A 27,937-nucleotide genomic window follows, 5' to 3' on the forward strand; every position below is an offset into this window, starting at 1 on the left:
TTTAGTCCCCAAGAGTCTGACTCCTCACTTGTCCCACCGCTGCCCGTTGGACATAGTCCATCTTGCCTGCACAGTATAGAAGGAACCCAATTTCCCCTTGATAATCAGGGGCAGTCACTCTGTCCTTTTTAACTCTTGCTCTTTTACCTCTCTGACTTCATGTACCTGCTCAGTACCATGTATATTTCTAACTGATAGCACACATTCCACTGAAGAATTCCATTTTTCTGTGATTCTGTGGTTAATAGCTGTCTTCCCGTTAGACTCAACTCTAAGAGGAAAGACAGGAACTGTTTGTTTTATGGGAATGCTTGGCACTTCGGAGTTAATCACTAATGTTCATCGAGCAAATGGCATCATGCCAAACCTCTGTTCTCAGTCCATATCCTTCTGCCCAAAATATTTTGTCTCTTTACACTCTCTCAAGATGTTGACAGTTAATACTGTTGCCTGGAGGGTTGGGGACCACTGCTCAGAGCTGACTGTCATGTCCTGTGTACAATAGCTTAAGGCCCTTTGCGGGAGACATTAGGGCTTGCTTCCACCACTGCTCTCCCAGCTGGAGGCCTGGCTGGCGTGTCTTACAGTTGTGACCCCAGCATCTGCTTCCTCTTGGAGACCTCGAACCGCAGATGAGATTGAGATTCCACTTTCTCAGCTGGAACTCACAAAGGAAAAGGTACGTATGTGGAAAACGTATCTTAAATTTAAAAGACGTGATAGGGGAAAACTTGCCACCTACAGGACAGTAAGTGAGTGAGTACACCTGGTATATTTTTCTTGGTAGAACAGTGGACAGAGCGCTCCAAGGGAGAATCAGGCAAAACACCCACATGAGCGTTTCACAAAAGGTGAAATATAAATGGCCAATAAACATGTAAAAGGTTAGTAACAAAAGAAGTGAAAAGTGGAACAACCAATGATGTCACTTTAGTATTTTAGATTAGCAAAGATTTGCAAGACTGCTAATACCCACGTAGGTGGGAGTGGACACGGTCCCCGCTTCCTGCTGGGGTGGGAGTTGGAGTGCTGCACACGGAGGGGCAGCTTGGTGACACCGCCTGCGTGAACAGTCAAGACGTGTAGGTTTTTGCCCCCAAACTTCACATCTTGGAACTGATCAGATATTGATAGTTGATATTTAAGAATGAAAGTTTGTATAAAGAAAAAAATATGAGCCAATTAACAGTGATGATAGATATTTATATTTATTGATCTGGAAAGGTTATTTTTGAATGAATAAAGGAGTTTACAAAGCAGCATGTATAGGATGCTCCCATTTAAAAACCTGTCATACCTGTTTTCGTGCGCATGCAGAGGAAAGCTCGGAATGATATGTAATGTTACAATGATTGTGTTGTGGATTTTAAACCTCAGTCATTAACGAGGGAACATACATGTCACTGTTTTTATTTCTCTATAATTGAACTAGATAGTTTTGGCTCTTAAGCCCCCACATGTCCTATTTCCATTTGAAAATAACTCAGTCTGTCATTGTTTAATAATACTCAGCCCCTCCTGGATAACTACCCACCGAATCCTCCTTCTGTTCCCCGGGAGTGATTCACAGACTGCCAGATCATGAGCAGCGAGGTTGGCGACGTGCTCTCGGTGGTCTGTAGGGCTTCACCGAAGCATTGTGCACCTTGCCTGGTCTCCATCTTCCTGTGCCCGCATTGGCGACACATGTCAGACTTCTCCTCTCAAGGTCCATGAAATCTGTGAGCGCTTTGTCCACAGTCATGGGTTCTTGCGGGCCCACCATTTTGTTCAATCCTGACCGTCTCTTAGGCCAGTTGTGTGAATGCTCCCGTATCAGGGCACCCTTTGAGCCAGTCCTCAGGCCTGTCTATGCCTCTAAGGCTGATCTCTTCATTCTCGTTAATGTGTTGGAGTCAAGTTTCCCTAAGGAACTTGTGTTCTCACACCACACCCTGGAAAGTGAAGAACAAGTCCTCTCTGCTGTTGGGCCCTAACTCTTCCTGGGGCTTTCTCCCTGCTCTCCTCTCGGATGCAGGATGCTGGGCACCTGTCGGACCCTCTGACTCTCAGCTATGGCCAATTCTCCCATGAGCTAATCACCTGACCTCCATTGGAGTGAAGCCTCCTCTTCCATTGTCAGGAACTCTTTTCCAATGCTTGCCTGTCTGATAATCTATTAATGCCTCCCCTCCTTTACGTTTTGGCTCTTTAGCTTCCCAACCAACCTTTTTTAAAAATGTAATAACTCTTCTTCTTTTTTTTAAATTTAAAAAATATATTTCATTGATTATGCTATTACAGTTGTCCCATTTTCCCCCTTCACTTCCCTCCACCCTGCACACCCCCTCCCACCCACATTTCTCCTCTTTAGTTCATGTCCATGTGTCATAAGTTCCTCAGCTTCTACATTTCCCATGCTATTCTTGCCCTCCCTCTGTCTATTTTCTACCTACCATCTATGCTACTTATTCTCTGTACCTTTTCTCCCTCTCTCCTCCTCCCACTCCCCTGTTGCTAACCCTCCATGTGATCTCCATTTCTGTGGTTCTGTTCCTGTTCTATTTGTTTGCTTAGTTTGCTTTTGTTTTTGCTCTGGGTGTGGTTGTTAATAATTGTGTTTGCTGTCATTTTACTGTACGTGTTTTTATCTTCTTTTTCTTAGATAAGTCCCTTTAACATTTCATATAATAAAGGCTTGGTGATGATGAACTCCTTGAACTTGACATTATCTGAGAAGCACTTTATCTGCCCTTCCATTCTAAGTGAAAGCTTTGCTGGATAGAGCAATCTTGGATGCAGGTCCTTGCCTTTCATGACTTGGAATACTTCTTTCCAGCTCCTTCTTGCCTGCAAGGTCTGTTTTGAGAAATCAGCTGTCAATCTGATGGGAACTCCTTTGCAGGTTACTGTCTCCTTATCTCTTGCCGCTTTTAAGATTCTCCCCTTATCTTTAATCTTGGGTAATGTAATTATGATGTGCCTTGGTGTGTTCCTTCTTGGGTCCAACTTCTTTGGGAGTCTCTGAGCTTCCTGGACTTCCTGGAAGTCTATTTCCTTTGCCAGATGGGAGAAGTTCTCCTTTATTATTTGTTCAAATAAGTTTTCCACTTGTTGCTCTTCCTCTTTTCCTTCTGGTACCCCTACAATTTGGATGTTGGAACATTTAAAGGTGTCCTGGAGGTTCCTAAGCCTCTCCTCATTTTTTTTTTGAATTCTTGTTTTTCTTCTTTTCTGATTGGATGTTTCTTTCTTCCTTCTGGTCCACTCCATTGATTTGAGTCCCAGTTTCTTTCCTGTCACTATTGGTTCCCTGTACATTGTCCTTTATTTCCCTTAGTGTAGCCTTCAGTTTTTCATCTAATTTGTGACCAAATTCAACCAATTCTGTGAGCATCCTGATTACTAGTGTTTTGAATTGTGCATCTGATAAGTCGGCTATCTCTGTTGCTTAGTTGTGTTTTTTCTGGAGCTTTGGTCTGTTCTTTGGGCCATTTTTTTTGTCTTGACGCACCTGTTACATAGTGAGGGGAGGAGCCTTAGGTGTTCACCAGGGCTGGGCAACCCATGTGGCTGGGTTGTGACACAGTATGTGGGGGCAGGGTCCAAGAGGGAACAATGGCGCTTGCTCTGCTCTCTGCCGGATTTCAGTCACTTCTGCCACTTCCCCCAAGCAAACTGGGCCCTTCTGGTGCTGATTCACGTGTGGGTGGGTTTGTGTACATTCTCTCCAATGAACTCTCCTGTGAGGTTGGGAGTTTCTCCCGGCACCTCAACCCCCACAGGTGTTTTCAATCGGTGTTTTGAGGTTTTACTTCCCCTCACTGGGACCCTGGATTGCACAGTCTGTTTCACTCCCCAGTTTTGCCTGGTTTATCTGCATGTGAATGTGAGACCACCTGATCCACCAGCCCCTTGTGCACTGCACCCCTCCACAACCCGCTGCCTCACTGGGTCCACCAGCCCCCTGACTCTGCCCCTCCTACCGGTCTGGATGAATGTATCTACTTTAACTCCTTGGTTGTTTGACTTCCATAGAGTTCAATTTTCTGTCAGTACTGGTTTTTTGTTTCTAATTTGTTGTTGTCCTTATTTTGGTTGTGCGAGGAGGCACAGTATATCTACCTATGCCTCCATCTTGGCTGGAAGTCTAAACACTCTATGGGACTTTGATCTTGCAATTGAAATAATGACTTTAAAGATAATAGTCTGCTATAGATTTATAGAACTCTACTTAAAAGTTTAAATTCACAGGCTGAGAATTTGTGTGTATCATCCTTTCCTCAAGAGCAGGGCCCTGGCTGGTATGGCTCAGTGGATTGGGTGCCAGCCCGCAAACCGAAGGGTTGCAGGTTCGATTCCCAGTCAGGGCGCATGCCTGGGTTGTGAGTCAGGTCCCTAGTAGGAGGTGCTCAAGAGGTAACCACACATTGATGTTTCCCTCTCTCTCCCTCCCTTCCTCTCTCTCGAAAAATAAATAAGTAAAATCTTTTTAAGAAAAGAAAGAAGGTTGTCTAGAAAGCTCCCACTTGGTGCTTGAGTGGTGGACGGGCATGGAAAATGGATTGAAAAGAATACATCCTGCTCTAGTGCTGTCCTCAGACTGGTGGGGTTGTGGGTGAGCCCCACCCTTGTTTGGTCTGAGTTTTCTACAACAAACAGTAAAAAATATAAATTCCTTTGTAAATTAAAGGACTCTTCTAGGCATTTAGGTCTTTAATGCTAAAGGTTTACATATTCCTTTTTCTGCGTTTTGAGTTTTTGGAACCCTAACCACCTCACCTCATCACTGTGAGTGGGCTCGGACGGGGAGTTGGAGGGGGGGGTCAGGCTAGAAGCAGTTATAAAAGGCAGAGGTCACACAGGCATCTACTTGTTCATCCAGGAGGGGAGTGAGGTAGGCCCCCAATTAACTACCTTCATGGTGAGGCTGTGGCCTCTGCAGCAACTTAAAGGACAGTGTCTTTTTCTTTTCAATACAAGGAAATAGGACTTTATTAGCATTGTTGTAGGCGCTGCATAACACAGGGCCTGATCCTTAGCACGCATAACACCATCTGCGCTTTGAGGAAATAAATCAGCACAAATCTAAACAACCTGGCATTTGAGATAAAAGTTGGATTCTCACCTTACAAAAAGATAAAACGAAAACCCCTTTTACATCTTAAGCAACAGAACATTTAAAATATGAAAGTTTGCCCAATCACCTTCCCACCAGTCCTTGATTATGCCAGAGATGTCCTGATTTAAAAAAAAAAAAAAGGTTAAAGATTTCATGTCTGTCTTTTATGGCACTTTATGGTCTCATGTTTTATTCTAAATTTTGAATTTTGTGAAAGTGCTAGCACAGTATTTATAAAAGCTAGTGTCTTGCATAGGGGGAGATGGAGTGAGGCGGGGCCTAGCTCCTATCCCTCTCTCCTCTTGGAGCTGGGGGAGGATGCTGTGGGGCCCGTGGGGATTGGCTGGCTCCCGTGGGGAGGGGAGGCTGGGCTGGGCTGGAGCTCCTTCTCACAGACATCCTCCAGAAGATGCTCCGTGGCTGTGCCTCACCCCCAGAGAGGAAGCAAGTGGCTCTGGTTTTGGGCTGCGGTTACAGATAGGATGGATAGGATGGGCAAGACCGACACAGGACTAAGGGCACAAGTTGCAGGCTCGTGGTCCACCAGCTTAAGGTACAGATTTATTTTTAAGGTTTTATTTATTTATTTTTGGAGAGAGGGGAAGGGAGGGAGAAAATGAGGCAGAGAAACATTAATTGGTTGCCGCTCCAATGCCCCCAACCAGGGGCCTGGCCTGCAACCCAGGCATATGCCCCAAATGGGAATCGAACCAGTGATTCCCAGTATTTTGGTTGTCGGACTGTGCTCAACCCACTGAGCCACGCCCGTCAGGGTCTTACGGCACTTTCGAGGAAAGGATGTGAGTGTGGGAGTGAAGGCTGCTTCTCAGTGGGGGGCAGGGAGTGAGGAGAAGCCTTGCTCTGGAGTCCTGGAGATGGCCTCACCGGTCCTTACTTGGCTTCCCCTTCAGCATCGTATCTTTGCTGCAGACCTGTGGCCAGTTGATGGCAGAGTTGGGACCAGAGCCCGGGCCTGCTGTCCCAACCCACTGCCCTTCCTGTTTCAACAGGATGGTTGGCCTGGTTCTTCCTGGTTTGGGGAGACCTGGGAGCTGGGAAAAGGCGGCTGCCCCAGTCTCCTGGGCAGCTCCCTGACCCCTAAGTCCTGCTAGCTGTCATAAACTGGTCCCTGTGGGACAGGTCTGAGTTGGGGCAGACATTTTCTCCCTGTATTCTCCCCGCTGCCTCCCACAGGGGCTTGTGATCGTAGGTTCTGGGAGCAGGGCTGGGCTTCCGTTTCAGATGGAAGGGGTAGGCCCTGGGGTGTGAGCTCCGGGAGGGCAGGGGCTCCCCGTGGTACTCAGTTCTAGCCCTTGCCCCTGGAATGTGGCCTGGCTCCAGGACACTCATGTTTTGAAAAAGTGAGTTTAGAAATGAATAAATGACCACTGTGTTAGGGGCTGGCTCTAAGCTGAATTGTAAAGTGGACCAAGTTTGCTCTCAGGGGGCTTCAAGTCCACTGTTGTTGTATCTGTCCCTCTGAGGGCCACTTCCCTGCCCCAAGGACCCTGGTCACAGAGGCTCCATGTGACCTGCCCCTCTGTCCTAAGGTGATGGCTCTGAGGTGAGACAGAGGAAGGAGAGTGTCTCGGAGGGAGGGTCAGTTGATGGTGGAGTTCCTGTCAAGATTTTGGGCAGCAAAGTCTGGTTTCCCCTGAGTTTCAGGAAAGGTTGGCCTTGGCCTGAATGCATCAAATACTGAAGTTCAGGGAGTGCAGAGGGTGAGCTGTGGCCTGTGAGGAGGAGGGAGCAGCTGGCGGCAGCAGCTGCCTTTTCATGCTTGGGGAGCAGAGGGTCACCCTCCTGATGGGTGCAGGCCCCACCCTCCCCCCAGCGGGGGGCTGGACTCACCTGGCACAGCTCTGAGTTCCCATCAGAAGTGGGGCTCCTGGACGCACTGGAGAGGACTGAATGTGGTTGCGCATGCCCCCAGCGCCTGCCACAGGGACAGGGTTAGGGCCTTAGCACTGCCCCCCCCCTCCCTATTTCCAGCTCTGAGGGGCATGGGAGGCTCCTTCTGAAGGGGCTGCTTTCACTTCAGCTGGCAGGTGCTCTTGGTGTGACCTCCTAGGCCTCGCAGGCCACTCCCAGGCCATGGGGACTTCAGGGTTTAGAGCCGGAGGAAGTGGGGTGCTCATCCCAAGACACCCACTTTGAGAGCCCACCAAGCATACATGACTTCGCCAACAACCCCACCCCATAGCGCACGTCAGAGCACACTCTTTTCAGCTGCCTTCTCCCTCAGACTCCTCCTTCCTCATTCTTTTGTGGCTTTTCCCTGAGCCCTCTGAGCCTGCCTTTTCTATATTAAAACAGTGAGGGGAGGCGGCGTCCTGGGCCCAGGGAGTAGGATCTCTGTGGATCACGGACCAGAGAAGGTGGGGAGCTATGGGAGCTGAGGAAAGTCATGGGACCACCTGGGACGGGAGGGCACACCTGGCAGGTGGTGCGGGCATCCTGGCCCCTGGCTGTCAGGCTCTGCAGCTGCACGGAGTGTCGCTCCACAAACTGCTCACACTGAGGAAGAATAAAGTCACCATGTGGCGCACCCAGGCACACTGCAGGATGCTCCTCCTTGCTGCCCTGGCCTCTCCGTGGACCTGGCTGGCTCCAGGGCTCCCTGGGACCCGGCATAGGTCCAGACATCAGCCCCCGGAAGCAGTTGGCATGGGCTGAAATGTAGGTTTCTGTTGGGAGACCTGGGCATCAGCATCCCCTGCCCCTGAATTTCAGTTGTAGAAGAAATCTTAAAGCTCATCTTGTCCTTGAGCCGTGATGTGGGCAATGGGGGGCACGGACAGGGGAGCACCAGCAGGGAGTTGCCTCCTGGGATCTGTCTTACTTTATGGAGCTGTCATCCACCCTCAGTACTGGGACTCTAGGGCCTTTCCTTTTGCAAATGGGTTTGTCCCCAGTGAGTCACACTGGGGGGAGGGATGGGGCTGTGGCAGGACTGGACCTTGGAGAGAAGCTTAGGCCCTCTCCTGCTCCAGCTGGCCCCTGTGTGACTCATCTGATAGATAACGGCCCCGCGCCTCATCCACTAGGGAGGACTGCTGGTCCTCCGAGCCCACGCCCTTCGACCAGAGGCCACTCCTGACCATAGCAGACTTTGCCCTATTACAGTCCCCTCATTATTCGGCCCACATCCTGTCTGAGCTCCTCGATGTCAGGGGTCTAGCCCACTCTGTGCATCTCTGACTGGGAAGCCTTTCCTGGCTCAACCCTGTGCTGCGGGCAGGCACTGGGTCCTGAGTTCCTGTTGCCTGCCCTGTACCTTTTGCCTGTCCTGCTGGAAGCTGAGGCAAGCCTGGCGCATTGCCTGTGGCATGGCCTCCTCACTGCTGTTCCCTGCCTGGGTGGTCACGGACACGCAGAGCTGGCACTTGGAGTCGTCCGGTATCCATTCTCCCCACAGGGACTGCAGAGCGGTGAGGCCTAGACAGGAAACAGTCAAGGTCACCCTGCAGAGGTGTTTAGTTCCTGTCCTCTGTGGTGCAGGGGAACCAGGGGGATGGGGGTCATGCAGGGCTGAGAGTGGGCAGTGGCAGGGCTAGGGCAGCAGGCTCACCTGGGCCAGCACCATTCTCCAAAGAGCACCGGAGGACGAGGCCGCAGACCAGCTGGGGCAGCATGCGGCCCAGCAGCACGTCCAACAGGATGACAGTGTAGCGCTCGGCCAGGCACTGGCAGATGCCGCCTGCCACCAGGGGCACCACGTGGCACACCTGGGCCACAACCGGGGCCAGTACACTCTGGGGTGGGGCCAAGAGAGGGTAAGGTGGAACCTTCCCTTGCAAGATCTACTCTGTGCCAGCGCCAGCTGGGCACTTTGTAGACATTCCCTTGTTCCCTTCTGAGAATTATTATGCTGTTTACTGATAAGGACACTGAGCATCACCAAGTCCAGGGGACTTGCCCTGAGTCAATAAGTGAACACTGGAGCCAGGCTGTGGACCCAGCTCTAACTAAAGACTGAAATAGCTGAAAGGGTCACAGCTAGTCTAGAGACGTGGGCATCACCATGGTCACACACTTCCTGGAGGGGAGGTGAACCACATCTGTGTCTTGTCCCTCCTGACCCACAGGATGGATTAGTTGGTAGCTCCCAGAGCCAGCACGTCCCGTGTTCCGGGAGCTCCAGGGGAAGCCAGGAGTTCCTCTACCCATCTCAGTTTCAAACATGAGGTCTGAGCTGGAGGGTGGGGTGGGAGGCCACAAAACTCCAGCTCGTGCCTTTATTCCTTCATTCACTCAAGCAATACGTGTGAAGGACCTGCATGTGACAAGCTGGCCTCAGCCCTGCTCCTGCTCGCAGCTCCTGCTAGGAGTAGGCACAGGGCCGTGTATGGGTGTGACACCTTTCACAATATATACCCACCTGCTTGCATGGGAGCCCACACTTGGCCTCCAGACAATCCCCTGCTGTCAAAGGCTGGCCCATCCACTTGTGCCCTGGGCTGCCCTGCCCCCTCCTTCACAAGGGCTTTGCCCTGGATTATCCTCGCTCTCCTTCCTCATTGCTTCTCCCATCAGCCCACTGGTTGGTCTCACTGGTGTGTGAACATGCTAACACAGCTTCTGGCCTTAAAAAGACTCACCCATCTCTGCTCCCCTTCCTAAAACAACTTCTTGAAAGAGTGGTTCCTACTGTCTGCTCCTTTTCTTTCCCTCCAGTCTCCCTGGAGCCCACTCCACTTGGGCTTTTGTCCCCATTGCTCCTCCAAAACAGCTCTCAAAGTCACAATCTCTGTTGCTGGTCCTCTGGTCATGTTGCCTTTGCTTGACTGAGCTGCCTCCTCCACTCGGTTCACACCATGTCCCCGATGATCCCACTCATTCCCTTGGACTTAAACCTCGTCCTTCGCCAGCAGTTCTCAGAGTGGTGTCTCTGACCTGACCTTTTGCCTAAGGCTTGGGTATTCAGCTGCTTGCTTGACATGCTCTCTTGTATGTTACACAGGCATCTCAAACTTGACAATAGTAGGGAGAACTCCTTTTTTTTTTTTTTTGCCCACGTCTGTTTCTTCTCAAGTTTGTCCATCTCAGCGGGTGGCATTATCAAAGACCTGGTTCCTCAAGCCCAAGTCACCATCAGTTCCTCATTTGTCCTCACTCCCCAAGTTCCATTCATTACCAAGTCCTATTGAGCTGACCTCCCAAACGTACCCTCAGCCTACACTCCTAGTTCCGTCTTCTCCCATTTCCATTCCTGCAGTAATCTAGATATTCTCCTTGCTTTCATTCTTGCCTCTCATCTGCCCAATGCATTCTTCAAACGCAGGAGAGTGGTCTTTCTGAAGTGTAAATCAGATCACAGTGTTCCCTGCTTGAAACCCTTCACTAGCTATAAATCACATTCAGAATAAAACCTAGAGTTTCTTAACTCGGCTTAGACCTTGCTACGTGGCCCAGCTGTACCTAACCCTCTGCTCACTGCTCCGATCACTCTCCCCCTGGCCTGCCCGCTGGGGCCACACTGGCTTTCCTCAAGCTTGCCAAGCTCATTCTTAATTGACACCCTTTGTCCACAGGGGCCTTGTTGACCTCTGGGTCTCAGTTTAATGGTCACCTCCTGAGAGACTCTCCCTGACCAACCACTTAACCCCAACTCTTGACTCACTGTCTATCACCTCACTTCTTAGACATTTTGGGGGGGACTGGGCAATCTGAGCTGCCCTGCCTACCCTTGGCCCTGGTGACCCTCTCTCTGGCCACACCCACCCACCCAGCCATCCACCCACAGCCAGAACAATGCAGGAGACCTGGATTTTTCAAAAGGCTCTCCTAGGTCCTAGAGTCCTGCAGCTGTGAGAGGCCCTGATGATGGGTCTTTAAGGGGGTGGCCTGACACTCAGAGTAAATAGCAATAAGGAAAGCCAAGTTTGGCCCTGGCTGGGTGGCTCACTTGTTTGGAGCATCATCCCATGCACCAAAAGGTTACAGGTTTGATTCCCAACTGGGGCAGGAATGGCAGGCAACCAATCAATGTTTCTCTCTCACATTGATGTTTCTCTCTCTCTCTCTCCCCCCTCTTCCTTTCTCTCTAAAATCAATGAAAACATGTTCTTGTGTGAGGGGGGGCGGGGAAAAAAAGCCCAACTTGGAGGTGATGAGGTGGTTGTTTTTCATAGGCTCTTTTCCTAGGATAGACCAGTTGTTACAGCTCCTAGCTACAGGGGACGGAAGAGGATAGCAGTGGACCCAGCCCCTTCCAGAAAGACCTACCACAGCTGCCAGCATAGGTTGGGCTATTGGCCCCAGCAGGGGCCGCCTCAGCCCAGAGCCTGGATCCCCAGAGTCTGACCTTTGCCACCTCCTGTCTCACCAGCCTGCATCCTAAACGTGCAAGGTGGCCCCACCCCCTGCCTGTCCACGGTTGCCCACCCTGTACGGAACCTTGCAGTAGAAATGAGTTGGGATTAGGGTGGGGCATTGTGGAGAGTTGCGGCCAGGGGTGTAGCTTGGGGTCCACTCAGGGGCTTGCCCAAAGAGTAGAGAACTGCTCTCCTCATCTGTTTTAATTCTCTGCTCTGAACTTACCACTTTCTGAAAAAATCTCCACCACAATGCAAACCTGGAAGAGCAGGTACCTCATCTGCTGCCATGAGCCCTTAGTGACCAGCCGGCCTGCGGATCTGGGAAGGGCTGATGGGGCAGAGTGCCTCCTCCCTTGGGCCCCATTTTAGGGCAGGACAGCACTGGGTGATGGTCACTACAGGTCTGGAAGATTCCAAGTTGGGCTCAGGTAGGGAGAGGGGTCCATCTGTGGAAGTTCTTTTGAAAAATTAAAGGGTGTGTTCTACAGAGACCTCTGGAGACTCTCCATCAGTTGCTGAGCTGCTGGAGGGCAAGACGAGGTCTCGTCCTTTTTCGTGCTTTGACACCTACATGGTCCCTGCCTGGCTTATAGCGGGGGACTAACATTAGTTAGATGAACTCTAGGCCTGGCACCTGCTGGGCCCAAGCCTGAGCTCCAGGGTCGCTGGGGTGGGGGCAGCACACGAATGGCTCTCCTTCTAACTTCCTGCAGCCAGCTACCCCTGTTGGAGGTGTGAGGAGGGGTAGGGGGGTGGGTGGAGCTGTGGGGGGCCTCACCTTGGGAATCACAGCTTGGACCCGATTGAGCAAAGTCCTACAGAGCCAGCAGTAGGGGAGGGGGATGGGGAACCGCTGAGCAGAGAGATCCTAGAGGAGAGAAGGGCAGGTGGAAGTCGGGTGGGCACCAGGAGAAGGCATCCTCTGGGCTCCTCTTCTGTCCCTCCTGCCTCAGGCCCTGCTAGAGCTGCTTGTTTCCCTTCCAGTTCTGCCCCCACCCAGGGCCTAAGTGCTCTTGGGCCTCGGCTGTGCCCTAGCTCTCTGGGTCCCCACCAGGGTGGGGCCTCCCTCACCTGTGTCTGAGGCCCCGGCTGCTCCCAGAGGGCCCTGGGCAGCACTGGAAGGACCAGCCTGTTCAGCAGAGGGTCCGACAGCTCTGGCTCCAGCCTGGGCTCTGAACGCCCGGATTTACACAAGCCCAGGTGCTCACAGATGGCCCTTGGGTTCTGGGGAACAATGCAGGGTGAGGGGGTGATTAGGGTGGCAGAGGGCCCCCCGTTCCTGCTCAGGCTGGCTCAAGGACTCAGGGACTAGGGCCACTGTCTTTGGCCTGGGATGGCCGGGGCAGGCTGGGTGGGGCTGGGGTTAGAACTCTGTGGCGGGGGTGGAGAGACAATGAGGCAGAGATGGGGCTATGCGGAACTTCGGGACAGGGGCCTGGGAATGTGTGTGAGCGAGCGTGAACATGTATGTTTGTCAGAACAAATGAGTGTATGTGTGTGTGTGTATGAGAGTTTGTATGCGTGAGTGTGTAATGGGTGGGTTTTGTGTGAGACTGAGTGTGTGCATGAGTGTGTGACTGGGCATATGTTTGTGTGAAGGGCATAAAGGAGTGTGTGGTGTTTGTAAGTGTGCGGGCCGCCCTGGTACAGTGGAGCAATGGGACTGTGAACTGGGCGCCTGGCCGAGAGGCATGGCATCTCCTGGACTGGTTGTGGGCAGGGGTGTGTGTGTGGGGAGGCATGCATGTGCATGTGTGTGGAGGGCTGGGGTGCAGAGTGGGGGAGATCTCTGGGTCTGTGTGGGCAGGCAGGTCGGCAGGCCCTCACGATCTGGCTTTGCAAGTAGTCGATGACCAGCGGGAAGTAGGCTTCGAGCACGTGGTGGCATCGGGGCACCAACAGCTTCAAGGGGAGGACATCACACTCGTTCTCCAGAAACTTCCGAATTGTGTCCTGGGAAGCAGGCGGGAGCCAGCGAGGGTGGAGAGAGGACAGTCAGCCTGGCCTCCCAGAGGTCAGCCTCTGCCCAAGTCCCTGCACACAGGGTCACCACCTGGCAGATTGGTCACCCCTTCCCCAGGGCACTGGAGTTCAGAGAGTGCGAAGGAGTAAGTAGTTGGCACAGGTAGGGTCCCTTTACCCTCAGGGACAACTGTCTCTGGCCGGGCTGCTGAGCTTACTCCCAGAGCTCTCTCCTGGCCAGCAGATGCCTGGAGTCCCCAGGCAACCTCAGGGCTCACCCCTGGTCAGGAAATGGCCCCTTTAAGGGGCTAACCTCTTCTTCCTGCTCTGTCCCCCATCTCTTGGCCCCCAAGCTTCACCCAGGGTCTGGGCCCCATCACCTGGAAAATGGCCTCCTTGGTCATCTTGGTGAGGATGTTGATGATGTCGTTGCATTCCTGGCACAGGTCATCCTGGGGAGGGGTACCCCAAAATGGGGGACGTGGGTGGAGGCTCTTTCAGGCAGAGGACAACAGGGCACTCCAAAGAGCAGGGACAGAATCATCACACTCTCTCCCACCCCGTCCCATCCCCTAAGGGCTCCCCAGTCCCCACATCCATCCAGAGCCCACGCAGCATGCTCTCTCCCAGACCTTTGTCCCAGCGTGTGATACTCACGGCTCCCGCATGTCCCCAGACCTCCTGCAGGCAGTGCCCCAGTGCTCTGCACTGCAACGCTTGCTCCAGGCTTTGGCACCAAAACTCAGGGCCCTGGGCACAGGCCTGGGACGAGGTGGTCCCTACAGCTTCTGTTTGGGGCCAGAGCAACCTTGGGATACAAGCCATACCTGGTACCCTGACCTCCCCCCCCCCCCCAAACCCACTTTCTTTTTAAAAAATTTTTTCAAGAGATTTTATTTATTCATTTTTTAGAGAGGGGAAGGGAAGGAGAAAGAGAGAGAGAGAAACATCAATGTGCGGTTGCTGATTGTGCACCCCCCATCAGGGACCTGGCCAGCAACCCAGGCATGTGCCCTAGACTGGGAATTGAACCCATGACCCTTTGGTTCCCAGGCTCACTCAATCTACTGAGCCACACCAGCCAGGGCTCCAAACTCACTTGCGTCAGTAATGCCTAGCCATTAAACATGCTGGAATCAGACAGCTGCATAGTGCCCACCAGCTGTGTGCCAGAGGACAAGCCCTGGGGCCTCTCTGAGCTCAGCTTCCTCATCTTTGAGATGAGGATGACATACAGACTAGGGACAGGCCTGGCACAGAGCCAGAGCTCAGTAAGTGGGGGAAATGGCCTTGATGCCCCTTGACACCTGGCCCCAGGTGGGAGAGAGGTGAGGAGAGGCTGGGGAAACTCACCAGCCCCTGTGCCACAGAGTGTGGGCAGCAGCAGCAGCCACAGCAGCAGGTGTGACTTGGCCATGACACCTCCACAGCCTGGACATCCTGCTTGAGGTGAGGGACCTTATAGCTGTGGGCGAGGATGTGGGGGCAGGGTTGTGGGAGCACTTGTGACTCAGTGTTTGCCTTTGTCCTGGAGAGCCCTTCAGGTGCTTGGATTGCCCCTTTCCCAGCAGAGACACTCCTGCTTGCCCCCCGACCAGGTCCCTGCCTCCCCACCTGAAGCCTGTTCCCGCTCCCCTTGCCCCCTGCCCTAACTCCCATGGGCCGGGACACCTGGCTCCCTCCACCCAGGAGGCTCTTGAGCCTCCACATCTGGTCCCATCTCTTTGAGCTGTGGGGAAGAAACGGAGGCAAGGCCAGGGCAGCCAGAGTGAGCCCCTCCCATCTCTACCCCAAGCCTCTTGGGCTGCCTTTGTTCTTGAGCAATGCTCTTAAGAGCTTCCTGCCTGGCTCTTGACTCAGGGCAAGCGCCAAACTGGAGACCCTCTTAGGCCACTCACCCCACTCCATCCTTACCTTTCCCCCAGAAAACTCCTCTGTTTCTATGGACACATGGTTGGCCTTCATCAGGAGAGTGTTGACATGCAACAAAGAGGAAACTAAAAGGCAGAGAAACTGAATGCAAGGAGGTAGGGGCTGAGATTCCCGGAGTGGCTATTGGGCAGCCCTATCCAGGGGATGCTGCCATGTCCTCCGGGTAGGGGCTGGGGCGCAGCTGGTGGTTCAGGAGAAAGAAACCGTCCTCTGCAGCTGCAGAGGCTCTCAGGTCAGGCCCACGGGGCAGGGCACACCTGAGGGAAAGCACACCATCTGACATGGGGCAGACACTGTTGCCAGCGGAGAGGGGACAGCTTTAGCTCATTGCCACCACTGGGTGACCCGTTTATCTGTGGCCAGGGAGCCCTTGAGACTCTGGGAAATGCTCTAACACTCACGGTGCAGCCAGGGCAGGGGTTGTTGCCACGATGAAAATGGTTGGACACAGGGTGGTCAAGTGATACCCTCAAGGTCACACAGGGGTTCATTTGTGTCAGCCTTAAGTTTCGGTTGGCCTCAAGCCCTTGTCAGCATGACAAACACAGTTGTGATCATGAGAATCAACCAAGGATGTGTGTAAATGTGTGAGCAAAGATTGGGGAACCTGCAGTCGCATACAGGCTCGAGGAGATGGGACTAACATGTGCTTGTAGTTTTGTGTTAAACAAATGGTACCTGGGGAGGATACAGTCTGGCCTGGTGGAGCAGGAGCGCGGGGATTGGTGGGTGGCTACCTGGGGTGCTGTATGGATCAGGGTAGTGTAACTGCTATAACAAAGAGCCCTGGTGGAGTCCCCTGGCTTTCCACTGTACATACTTATTTCTTACCCACGTCGAAATGCAGAGCAGTGGGTGAGGCTCTGGTCCACACAGTCATTCAGGGCCCCAAGAGCATCCCTCTTTGGGCCCTGCCTTCCCCCAGGGCCTGGAGTCCTCCCCGGAGCATCTGGCTGGCAGGTCACAGAGAGCAAGAAGGGTAGACAGTGAGGGAGGTTTGGGGGCCAGGCCTGGGAGTGGTGTCTTCCATTTCTGCTGTCAGTTCATTGACCAGAACTCAGTCTCACATTCCCACCAAACCATGGGGAGGGCTGGCAGATGCGATGTTCCTGTGTCCCTGGGGGTGAGGAAAAAGCTCTGAAGGTGCGTAGTGTTAGTGCCTGTACTACATTGTGAATGTAATTTATGCCCCTGAACTGTACACTTAGAAATGGTTTAAATGATAAATATTGTGTTATCTGTATTTTATCAACAATTTTTTTTAAATTGGGGAGAGTGTGTGGGGGAGAAAGAGAGAGAGAGAGAGAAAGAGAGAGGGAGAGGAGGCAAGCTGGGGATGGAGGAGAGTTTTGTTTTTCTTTCTTTTTAAAAAGATTTTATTTATTTAATTTTTTAGACAGAGGGGAAGTGAGGGAGAAAGAGAGGGAGAGAAACACAACGTGTGAGAGATACATTAATTAATTGCCTCTCGCACACCCCCAGCTGGGGACCTGGCCTGCGACCCAGGCATGTGCCCTGACTGGGAATCCAACCGGCAATCCTTTGGTTCACGGACTGGCAGACTGGTGCTCAACCCACTGATCCACACCATCTGGGCTGTTTTGGTCATGAGAAGTGTGAGGGTTTGAAGTTTAGGGGACTTGAGAGAACAGGGGGCTGAAACAGAAGGGGATCAGTGAAGTGTTGTTGCAGGCTGTACATTAAAACCTTTTTATGTCCTTTGAGAGGTGCAAGTGAAGAGCAGAATTCCTTTTCATTCTGTTTGTGGTTTGGGGCTGCATTTCTGCGGTGTTCGTGGGGATGAGTCAACAGGGTCTGACTCTCCTCTCCTCTCCCACAGAGGGAGGCTGGGGCTTCGCATCTCAACGCAGACCAGGCTCTGAGAGTCCACAGTGAGTGACATTTGGCTTCAGAGGCGGGGATGTTCTCTCAGCATCTGTCAGGTGTCCCTTCTCTCAGGGCTCTGACCGAAACTTATTTGTCTGTCCACCCCATCGGGTATGCCCTCCTCTCTGTCTCTAAATGTACACGTTCCACAGGAAGGGAATGTGTCTGTCTTATTTATTGTTGATTCTCAAGACCCAGTGTGGTGCTGGGAGCATGGTGGCTACCTTTCCGAATGACTACCCTTTTCTTTTTCCTTTCTGCTAATAGAATCTAAATTTTGTTCAGGTTCTGGGTGTTTTGGAGAGCTAATTTTTTCCCCAGCCCCAGGGATGACCCGAGAATAGGCCACGCCCTTTGCCAGTAATCACTTTGGGGTGAGCGTGTGTTCAAGTTCCAGCTAACCAGCAGGGGTGGGTGCACTTCTGGGAAATGCTTCCTTCCTGGTCAAAAAAGACAGAGGAGAGGAATGCCTCTGGGTCCCTTCGGACGTTCCTCTGCAGAGCTGGAATGTTGCAGTACTGGAAGCCACTCTGTCTGAAGAAGGGAGGAACGAGAGAAGCACAGAGAAGCAACTCAGAGCCCTGACCTGGCTGAGCTACTGATTTAATGACTCCTGAACACTTTTTGTCCTGTTTGTACATTTTCTCATCAGATATTCTGTTATGGGCAGCTCAATCATGTTAACCAAAGGCAGAAAAGTAAGGAAAGAGAAGGAATTAGGAAAGAAAGAAGGAAATAAAAAAGGAAGGAATAGAAGGAGGAAGAGAAGAAGAAAGGGGGGAGGGAGGGGAAGAAGGAAGGAAGGAAAGAAGGAAAAAAGGGAGGGAGAGAGGAAGGAAGGAAGAGGGAAGTAAGTCCATTCTTTCCATCCTTTACATGCAGATTAAATTCCATGTCCTCCAAGGAGGTCTCCCAGGTTCTCCTCACCTGGAGCCATCTCTCCCCCTCCTGCTGCCGTCTGTCCTTCATGACCTCTCTCAGCACTGCCAAGCTCATGTGTCCATCTGACTGGGAGGCCACAACTCGAGCCTCAGCCATGACCCCGCCTGGGGTCCACACATCTTTGATTCTTCCCGGTGCCTGGGATGGGGACCCGTGGTGCAGAAGCACAGGGGTCTGGGGAACTCTCGGGAGAACCCTCTCCCTAAGGGACGAGGGAGGCTGCAGACTTGTCCTTCAACAAAGCCTCAGTTACCAGAAGGGAGGTGGGGTGGGGCGGTGGGAATCTGAGCTTATTTAAAAAAAATTCTTACCTGAAGACTTGTTTATTGATTAGAGAGAGAGGAGGAGGGACAGAGAGGGAAGGGGGGTAAAGGGGGGAAGGGGGGGGGAGAGAGAGAAAGAAACAACATGAGAGAGAAACATCCATCGGTCGCCTCCCATAAGCCCCAACTGGGAATTGAACCCACAACATTTTGGTGTATGGGACAATGTTCCAATCAACTGAGCCACAGGGTGGGAATCTGAGCTTTTTATGACATTGGTCATCCACCGGCCCAACCCTTTCTGCTCAAGCAAGACCTGGGATCTAGGAAAGGAGAGAGTAAACAGAGCTGTCCCAAAACACCTTAGTGAGTGGCTGGGATACGAGGATGTCATGGATAGCATGACCCGAGAAAAGTACTGGTAGGAAAAGCCTTTCTTTCATTGCTGACACAGGACGTGCCCAGAGATGGCCAGAGACACTTGGGAGACCAGGAGACTTTTAAGGGATGAAGTTCTTGCAATAGCTGGAAGGGATCCTCAAAGTTCAAGTTATTACTCTGGCATTGCCTCCATTTTTAGGCCTGTGTTGTGACAACCTAAAGAGATAATGCTTCTATTCACTTATTTATCTTTTAGTCATGCATTCAATTAAAAATACATAATCAACAACACGTTGTGTACTATTCTAGGCACTGGAGTTACAAGAGTGAACAAACCTGATAACATTCTTTCCTGCAAGGTGCTTCCCTCCTCCAGGGTGTTGTTTAGGGAGGCAAGTGTCTCTGTCATTGAACTTCGGACCTCAGGGGCAGGGAGCTCACCTAATTCTCATCTGTGGCTCTCACAGGACCCTTGAAAGCATGGAATCCTAGCTAGACCACCAGGGAGTCCTCTCCCAGGACCCTTGAGAGGGCTTTGTCTGCAGTGGGTGTGCAAACAAATTTCCTAAATCAGGTAGTCTTGATGGATTAATCTTGTTCACGATATTAATAGCTTAACACATGAACATCTTCCAAAATGGTACTTTTGTATTTTATCCAGAAACTAGAACTATCTGAGAACAAAGGATGAGCTAAAATCAACTTGTAAGCTTTCCTAAGCTAGTAAAAAAAAATGGACTTTGGGAAACATTTTTGTTATTTTTATGTTAATTAACTTATTTATTATTGCAAAAATACTTGTATCAGGTATTTTAACTCTACAAGTAAAAGACAACTTGATGTGAACTGACTTATACATGAAGGGAGTTTTTTATTTATGTAATTGAAAAGTCCAGAAACAGATCAAGTAGTTGTTTGTAGAGCTTGGTCCATAGGCTCAAATCATACCACCAGGCCCTGGCTTCTCTCGGTGCCTATTCTCTGCCTTCCAGAGTGTCCTCCTGCAGCTCCTGGTGCTCCCTTCTCAGAGTGAAATGGGCACAGCTGTTCCAGGTGCCACACTGTCCAGGCAAAGAGTGGGGATCCTCTGGTAGCTCTGGTGATAGTTAGAGAAAACCTTTCTTCCATGACGCCACTGCAAACCTCTCACATCTCATTGGCTCAGAATGGGGCACACACCCATCCCTGACCCATCACTCTGCTGGGGCAGTGGGACATGCTGATTGGCTGACAATAGACAGGGTTCATTTGCAGGTGGCTGAAATGAGGAGGGGCAATGCCCTTAAAGTCTTGGTGCTGACACAGAAGGAAGGGAGTGGGTACTGGGAGAAGACAGTGATGACTGTCACTGTAAGAAATCCATGCACGGACGTGGGCCATGGAGAGAGGAAACGTTCCCTGTAGCGCTAATTTCAGAGAGGGACTTTGGTAAGTTTTGGCTGGGTTCTCTTCCAAGATTTTTCCCATGCATATGTCAACATATATGTTACATATATATACATTTATATGTGTAGCAAGCTGAATGCCTCATCCCCCACCCTGTCCCGAGAGGTCCCTTTCTAATCCCAGAATCGTGGACTGTACTGAACTATCACTCCTGTGGTTAGGTTGTTTATGTGGTACAGTTGACGTTAAGATGGAGACGGATTATCCACTTGGGCCTAACATAATAACATGAACCCTAACAACAGAGAACTCCCAACTGGAAGCAAGAAGGGAAGTCAGAGGGATTCAGAGTGCCTCTGCTGCCTTTGAGTGTGGAGGCGGCCAGGAGCCGAGGGATTCAGGCAGCCTCTAGAGGCTGAGAATGGTCCTGGCTGACAGCCTGCGAGGAAGTGGAGACCTGAGTCCTACAACCACGCTGAGCAGAAATCTGTGAGCACCCTGGATGAGCTTGGAAGTAGATTCTTCTCAGGGCTCCAGATAAGAGCCCAGGCAGGCCCACTCAGACTTAGAATTTTTTTTCACTTTTTTTTATTGATTTTCAAATATAGGTGTCTCCATTTTCCACCCACCACTCCCCCGATCCCAGACATCCCCACTTCCCACCCTTGATCCTTCCACCCTTTGGCTTTCTCCATGTGTCCTTCATACATGTTCCTGAAAACCCTTCTGTCCCCACCCCCATTATTCCCTCCAACCCCCTCTCTGGTTACTGTCCATTTGTTCTAAATTTCATTGTCTCTGGTTGTATTTTGCTTGCTTATTTGTTTTGTTGATTAGGTTCCACCTATAGGTGAGATCATATGGTATTTGTCTGTCACCACCTGGCTTACTTCACTTAGCATATGCTCTCCAGTTGCATCCATGCTGTCGCAAAAGGTAGGAGCTCCTTCTTTCTTTTTGCTGCATAGTACTCCATTGTGTAAATGAACCATAGTTTTTTGACCCACTTATTTACTGATGGGCACCTAGGTTGCTTCCAGCACTTGGCTATTGTAAATTGTGCTGTTATGAATATTGGGGTACATAGGCTCTTTTGAACTGGTGTTTCAGACTTAAAACTTTCTTTCTTTTATTGATTCCAGAGAGAGGGACGGGGGGAGGAAAAGAGAGAAAATATTAATGTGAGAGAGAAACATTGATCGGTTGCTTCTCACACATGCCCTGACTGGGGACTGAATACGCAACCCAGACATGTGCCCTGACAGAGAATTGAATCGGTGACCTTTTGGTTTCTGGGACAATGCCCAACCAACTGAACCACACCAGCCAGGGCCCCACTCACACTTTTAACCTACAGAACTGTAAGATAATAAACGGTGTTGTTTTAAGCTTCTGCATTTTTTGTGTGTGATTTGTTATGCAGCAATAGGAAACTAATAATATATGGAAAATTTATTTGATTAAAAAGGGATTATCCTATGCCTAATATTCTGCAACTCTTAACTTTTTTCCCACTTAGTTTATCTCAAACATCTTTTTTAAAAAAGATTTTATTTATTTATTTTTAGAGAGAGAATGGAGGGAGAAAGAGAGAGAGAGAAACATCAGTGTGTGGTTGCTGGGGATCATGGCCTGCAACCCACGCATGTACCCTGACTGGGAATCGAACCTGTAATGCTTTGGTTCGCAGCCCGTGCTCAATCCACTGAGCTATGCCAGCCAGGGCGTCAAACATCTTTTTAAGTTAGAACACATAGCTTTAACTAATTAAAAAAAAGAATTTATTTATTTATTTTCAGAGGAAGGGAGAAAGAAAGGGAGAGAAACATCAATGTGTGGTTGCCTCTTACGCCCCCTACTGGGAGTCTGCCAGGGCAACCCAGGCATGTGCCCTGACTGGGAATCAAACCAGCGACCCTTTGGTTCACAGGCTGGTGCTCAGTCCATTGAGCCACACCAGCCAGAGCAATTTTAACTTTTTTTTGTTCTTACATATTTCATTTTCTGAGCTATACCATAATATACTTAACCATTCCCCTATTGATGGATTATTTTCAGGTGTTCAGTATTAGGAATAATAACTCAGAGAATACTCTTTATGTGTCTGTTTGTGGACTTCTCTCACTACTTTTAGGTAGGCTAACTCTGAGCATTGCTGAAAGGGTCAGTGTATTTACAGTTCAATGAACACCACCAACAGCTCTCTAAAAGTGTTCTGTTGATCTTCCTTCTGTGAAGGAGGCAGTGCCTTTCTCCTCCCTGCAACTGTGAATATTTTTCATTTTAAAGTGCATATAACAAAATTCCCTATAGTGACCATTTTGAAGTGCACAGTTCAGCGGTATTAAACACAATCACACTGTTGTGCACCCATCACTACCATCCATTTCTGAAACTTGTCATCTTCCCAAACTGAAATTCTGCACCCATTAAGCAACAGATAACTCCAATTTACCTTCACCCCTGGTGGCCGCCATTCCACTTCTTGCCTCTGAGATTCTGACTGCTACTCTAGGCACTTCATGTGAGGGAGATCACACAATGTTTGTCCTTTGGCACTGGCTTATTTCATTGAGCATCGCAGCCTCAGGTTTGTCCATTTTACAACGTGTCAGGATTTCCCTCCTTTTTGAGGCTGCATAATACTCCATTGTGTGTGTGTGTGTGTGTGTGTGTGTGTGTGTGTGTGTCTGGGCTCAAGGAGAAAGAGGTCCAGAGAGGTCTCTTGTAGGCTTCTGGACCTCCTTTTGGCAGGAGAGGTGCTCTAGGCCTACCCTCTCAGTCTCCCCATGTAGGAAGGCCCTTCAGGTAGATCCCAAAGGGGACGATGGTGTCTATGGCTGGAACCTGTGCAAAGTATTAAGGGAAAATGTGGAGCCTGAGTGCAGGGAGATAGTAAGGAGCTAGGAAAATTCCTTGGCGAGTGGAACAGGGAAATAGACAGGTAGCTGAACAAACTGGCTGAGCCATTTACAGCCAGCTGGGTACAGAAGGCCACCTCCCTGGAGGGAACACTTAGGCCTCAGCTGAATTTCACTTCCAGGCCCAGAAAAGCAGCAAACCCAGGTGGGTGATGCCAGGACCAACTCTGATCACTGAAGAGCCCCTGCCCTGTCACTGACCAATCAGTGGAGACTATGATTCTGAAAGGATGGACACACCTGGAAAGCTGAAGAATACTCTTTTTATTGTTAATTTTTTAAATCCTCACTCAAGGATATTTTTTTCATTGCTTTTAGAGAGAGAAGGAGGGAGAGAGGGAGGAGGACAGAAGCATCAACTGGTTGCCTCTTGCATGTGCCTGGACCAGGGTTCAGGGATCAAACCCATAACCCAGGTATGTGCCTTGACTGGGAATCAAACTTGCAACCTTTCAGTTATGGGATGAAGCTCCAACCAGCTGAGCCACACCAGCCAAGGCAGTTGATGAATATTCTATTGAGAGCCTTCCCTAAGATCTCCCCTAAACTCCCAGACTTGAAGACCCTCAAGACAAAGGACCCAGTGCATGGTCTTCCTCCTGGGAGGCCTCCTCTCCTCCCCCCACAGGCACTCATATCCTAAATGCTAAGGGACCCCATGGGAAGTGCAACCAGGGGAGTGAGCAATAGGTAATCCTAGCTTGTCCGGGGCTGACCCCTGAACCTGTCTCCAAGACCCCCTTTTCTCTGACTCACCAGGAAGCTGGCAGCCGCCCCCCCCCCTTGGCCCACTTCTTTTGTATCACATTTCTGGAGAGCCAAAGCAGCTCTCCCCCGTTGCTTCTTCCATCTTAAGCCCTTCCTTTCCCACTGTCTCTAACTTTAATAAACATCCTCTCAAAATCACCTGGACTTGTGTTGTGAAATCTTTCCTGCATGAAGTCAAGGACCCACACACTACCAGCGGGCCCTAGGGCTGGGTCCCCTTCCTGGTGACTGAGGAAAGCATGTTAAGGAAGGAGGGGCTGAGAGGAAGCAGACACTCAGGCAGCCAGAGGAGGAGGGAGGGCCCGGGGAGCCTGGTTGTTGAAACTGCCTCAGGACAGGGGATGGAGTGATGGCCGCTTCACCAAAGGGAAGAGAAACTGATTCCTACTGAAAGCATGCCAGCTACCATTCCTACAGGGACAAGTGGCTTTCCAGGAGAGACTGGTCAAGTTACGGTACCTGATGGAGCCCTGGCTCTGTGGCCAGCGCCCTGACAGGCACAAGGTGGCAGGTGAGTCAGGGCCAGAAGGCTGGCTGTCTTACTGAGGAGATATAACAAACTCCTTCATTGACCAGGAAGCTCAATCTCAAGAAACTCTGGTTACAAAACCCCAAAACTTAGTAGCTTAAGACAACAAATGTTTGCTTCCTGCCCGATCTCATGTGCATGGTGGGTGGCCAGGGGCTCTACTCATTACAGCAACCTGGGTGCCGGCTGACACACAGCCGCCATCTTGAACATTGTCACTCACCATGCCAGGGGCAAAGAGAACTGGAATGCTTTGTAGTGGCTGGCGAATGTTCCAGAGGGAAAAGGACACACTTCTGCTTGGGTGCATCTTCCAGGCACAGGCCACCTACATTCAAGGTGGCAAGGACATGCAGTTCTGACACTGACCAGAAGGCAGAGATCGGGTGTGAGGTGCAGAAACGGCGGTGCTGAGCCCTGGGAGCCCCACACCTCCTCCCCTGGTGGCTTTAATTTGCTGAATGTGAGTACCATGGCGGTTCAGTCTCTTCACACCCCAGGCACCACACCCTACAGGTGTTGCTGTGCTTTGTTGAAGAAGGTGCTCCTTCATTATAAGCCGATTAAAAAAAACCCAACCTGCTGTTATTTCTTGTAGCACCAAATATCTGTACTTTAGAACATCTTAACTATTGTTTTTCACTACTGACACTTACCTGTGTGACTGTGTCCCACTGGGATGTAAGCCCCATGAGGACAGACCCTATGTTTGGTTACACTCATCTTCCCATCCTAGTACCTCTAGGAGCACCGGGCACAGAGTGGGCATTCAATTAATATTTGCCAAATAGATGGATGTGGTCTGAGGCTGGGGGGTGGGGTGGGGTGTGCCCTGCTGACTGGTTGGGGGGTTATCCAGGAGGCAATCTGAGCAACCGCTGGGAGGGACCCCCTCCTAGGGGAAGAGGGGACCAGCTCAGAGCTTGGGCCTGCAGCACAGCCCCAGCGTTTTGGGCTGCCCCAAGTGTGGGACAGTTCCAAAAACAGCCAGATGTGTTCCCAGCCCAGGCCCCAGGGACTCTTGACCAAGTCCCAGGGACAGACACCTGTGAGTAAACACTTAGAGAGATGCTTCAGCCAAAGCTCGGGACACGTTGGTTCATGTGGCTGCACACACTGAGGAATCGGAGCAGCATGAGGGCTTCTTCTCATTTCAGGATAGACCCTCGGTGCCCTGGGGTCTCGGGTACCAGGGGACAGACACAGTCCTGGCAGAGAGGGCCACATCCATCAAGACCCAATGGCAGCGCAGCGGGAACAGTGCCCGTCACTACACTGCAGCTGGCCCGACTTACAGCTGAATGAGAACAGACACAGTTGGAGGGCAATTTGTAAGAGGTATGAAGTCCTGCAATGGCCCGTGAGGTACGGGACAATAAAATATGGTTAAATGTCACCATCCTGAATTTATTCACCTGGTGGTGTTCCTGGGGAAGCTCAGGTTAGTAATGGAAAAAAATACAAATACAAGTAAAAGGCTGACAGGAAGCATACCAAGTGGTTGATAATGACTATTTTTTGGTAGAAGTATGTGTGATCATTACACATTGCCTCTGTACTTAAAAAAATAAAAGGGCCAGACAAATAATGAAACAAAAGAAAGGAAGACTTCCCCCCCTCCTCAAATATCCTAGCAAACAAGAAGCTGCTGGAAACCAATTCAAGCTAGTATAGATTCAAATATATTAGCAAACAAGAAGCTATTAGAAAGAATTCAAGTTAGTGTAGATTCTGCCCTGTTTTGGTTGTGTGGCAAGGCAGGGCCTGTGAGAACCAACAGTACTTAGGGCGGAGCAGGAATCCCGAAATGTGGGGGGTCAGCCTGGAGAATAAGATTCTGGAAGGGTGGGAGCAGTGTCCCCGAGCCTGTTACATGAGGGGGCACTGGATGTGGCAAGGGTCTGGTACCTGGGCACCCAGCAACAAAAGCCAACATCCAGGTGAAGCCTCAGGTCATCTGGAAGGGAGCCGCTAGGTGTGAGGTGGGGCAGCAGGGAGAGGTGAAGGCTCAGAGGGGGCTGGCAGAACCCTGATTTGAAGGCCTGTGGATCCAAGGTCTTATCAACCCTGGAGGCCAGAGGTGGAAGTTGCCATGACTTTGGAGTTTCTCAACGGAGGAGACCATGTGATAAGGGTGGTGCTAGGATGGGAGAGGTATGAGAAGTGATTTGAGGGAGAGCAAAAGATGGATACGAAGGAGAAAAGGTAATGCATGAGGATTAACTTCTGAGAACAGAGGCCTAGGCCAGGGCTGGGCCCTTCCTGTGGTCTGGAACCCTGAGAAATGGGTGCAGATGTGCTAACCACCCGGAAAACAACTGACCTCTCCTTTGTGTCACACTCTGTGACTCAGTTGGTTGTTGGCTTGTGGTCAGGAACACATACATCCTCAGGTCTGATCAACAAGGACAGGAAAGTGTCAGTTCTCACCATCTGATCTGTCTTTGGTTGGCCATGGACAGTTGGCCTGCAGGAGCTTCTGTCCAAGACACAAAACAGGTGTGCCTGTCATTTCTCAACCACCAGGCAAGCTTCCAGGGTCACCGGGCTGACGGAGCACCAGAACGCGTGCACTGTCTCTGTAACTTCTGTTGCAGAAGGTACCCAGGGATGCGTCCAAAACAGTGAGAGGAAACGGTGCCACGCAAGGCTCCTAGTCACCCATCCATTTATTCTGTCCATCCCGTGGATTTCCCTCCTTCATATCTCCTTGCAGACCAATCTTACCCATCAATCCATGAGGACACGAGGAGGGTCACTTTCCTGGTGGCCGTAATGGTTTCATAGTTGTATACTTGTGTCAAAATTCATCAAATTGTGCACCTTAGATGTATGCAGGCGACTGTACTTCAATTATATTTCAAGAAAATTGGAAAAAAGGAAGGTTAGTGTGTATCAGCAGGTCAAAACGGACAACAAACATCTATCAACTGGAGAAGGAATAAATTATGCAATATTCAAACAGTGAAATAATGTTCAGCAATAGAAAAGAACAAACTCCTCACACACACAACAATGTGAGTGCATCTCGCACATATCAGGGGGGACCCAAAACAGTCAAACACAGGAGAATCCCTCCTCTATGCTTCTATTCATATACATTTCAAAACCAGAGAAAAGGGAACTATCGTGCTGAAGGGTGTGTGCTAGATGGTAAAACCATAAAGAAAATCAAGGGCGTAACTATCATTCAGGTCAGGGCAGGATGGGCTTAGAGGAGCAGAGAGGAGAGATGGGAAGGGCTTCTGGGGGCGCTCACACGTTTCTTGGCCTGGGTGGTTTTTACATGGATGTTTGCTTTACAGAGAACCACTGAGCTTCTATTTTGTTTTGTGCACGTTTCTGCATGTGTTTTACATTTTATAATTAAGAAAGGAGCAGCCCTGGACAGATGGCTCAGGTGGTTGGAGTGCAGTCCTGTACACGCAGAGGCATGGGTTCGATCCCCAGTCGGGGCACATACCTAGGTTGTGGATTCAGTCCTTGGTTGGATTGCATATGGGAGATAACCAACTGATGTTTCTTTCTTTTTCTCTCTCTTCCTT

General features: G+C 50.6%; 1 protein-coding gene across 2 annotated transcripts; it reads right to left on the minus strand.

Annotated features, from left to right (window-relative positions):
* Positions 1 to 40: 40 nt before the first annotated feature.
* On the minus strand, positions 41 to 14,830 carry SFTPB (surfactant protein B). Of its 2 annotated transcripts, none has more exons than XM_036028239.1 (11): positions 14,737 to 14,830; positions 14,041 to 14,171; positions 13,764 to 13,835; positions 13,249 to 13,374; positions 12,493 to 12,645; positions 12,200 to 12,289; positions 8,673 to 8,856; positions 8,379 to 8,539; positions 7,538 to 7,618; positions 6,953 to 7,037; positions 41 to 1,934 (listed from the first exon to the last, which is right to left on the minus strand). In XM_036028239.1, the coding sequence occupies exons 1-10, from the start codon at positions 14,798 to 14,800 to the stop codon at positions 6,975 to 6,977; spliced, it is 1,125 nt and encodes a 374-aa protein (XP_035884132.1). In that variant the 5' UTR covers positions 14,801 to 14,830; the 3' UTR covers positions 41 to 1,934; positions 6,953 to 6,974. The 2 variants fall into 2 exon arrangements, with proteins under 2 accessions (XP_035884132.1, XP_028373399.1); XM_028517598.2 differs by lacking the exon at positions 41 to 1,934 and adding an exon at positions 5,787 to 6,033.
* Positions 14,831 to 27,937: the final 13,107 nt, after the last annotated feature.

Source organism: Phyllostomus discolor, chromosome 6 (assembly GCF_004126475.2).
Source record: "Phyllostomus discolor isolate MPI-MPIP mPhyDis1 chromosome 6, mPhyDis1.pri.v3, whole genome shotgun sequence".
Lineage (NCBI taxonomy): Eukaryota > Metazoa > Chordata > Mammalia > Chiroptera > Phyllostomidae > Phyllostomus > Phyllostomus discolor.

Bases quoted from the DNA above. Each gene is read 5' to 3' on its own strand.
- SFTPB (XM_036028239.1), bottom strand. From the start codon at position 14,800: ATGGCCAAGTCACACCTGCTGCTGTGGCTGCTGCTGCTGCCCACACTC. The intron at 8,857-12,199 runs GTGAGGCCCCCC...GCCCCACCCCAG, and splicing joins TCCAAGCTGTGATTCCCAAG to AGTGTACTGGCCCCGGTTGT. The intron at 7,038-7,537 runs GTGTGCCCTCCC...TCCCTGTGGCAG, and splicing joins ATGCCCGCACCACCTGCCAG to GCGCTGGGGGCATGCGCAAC.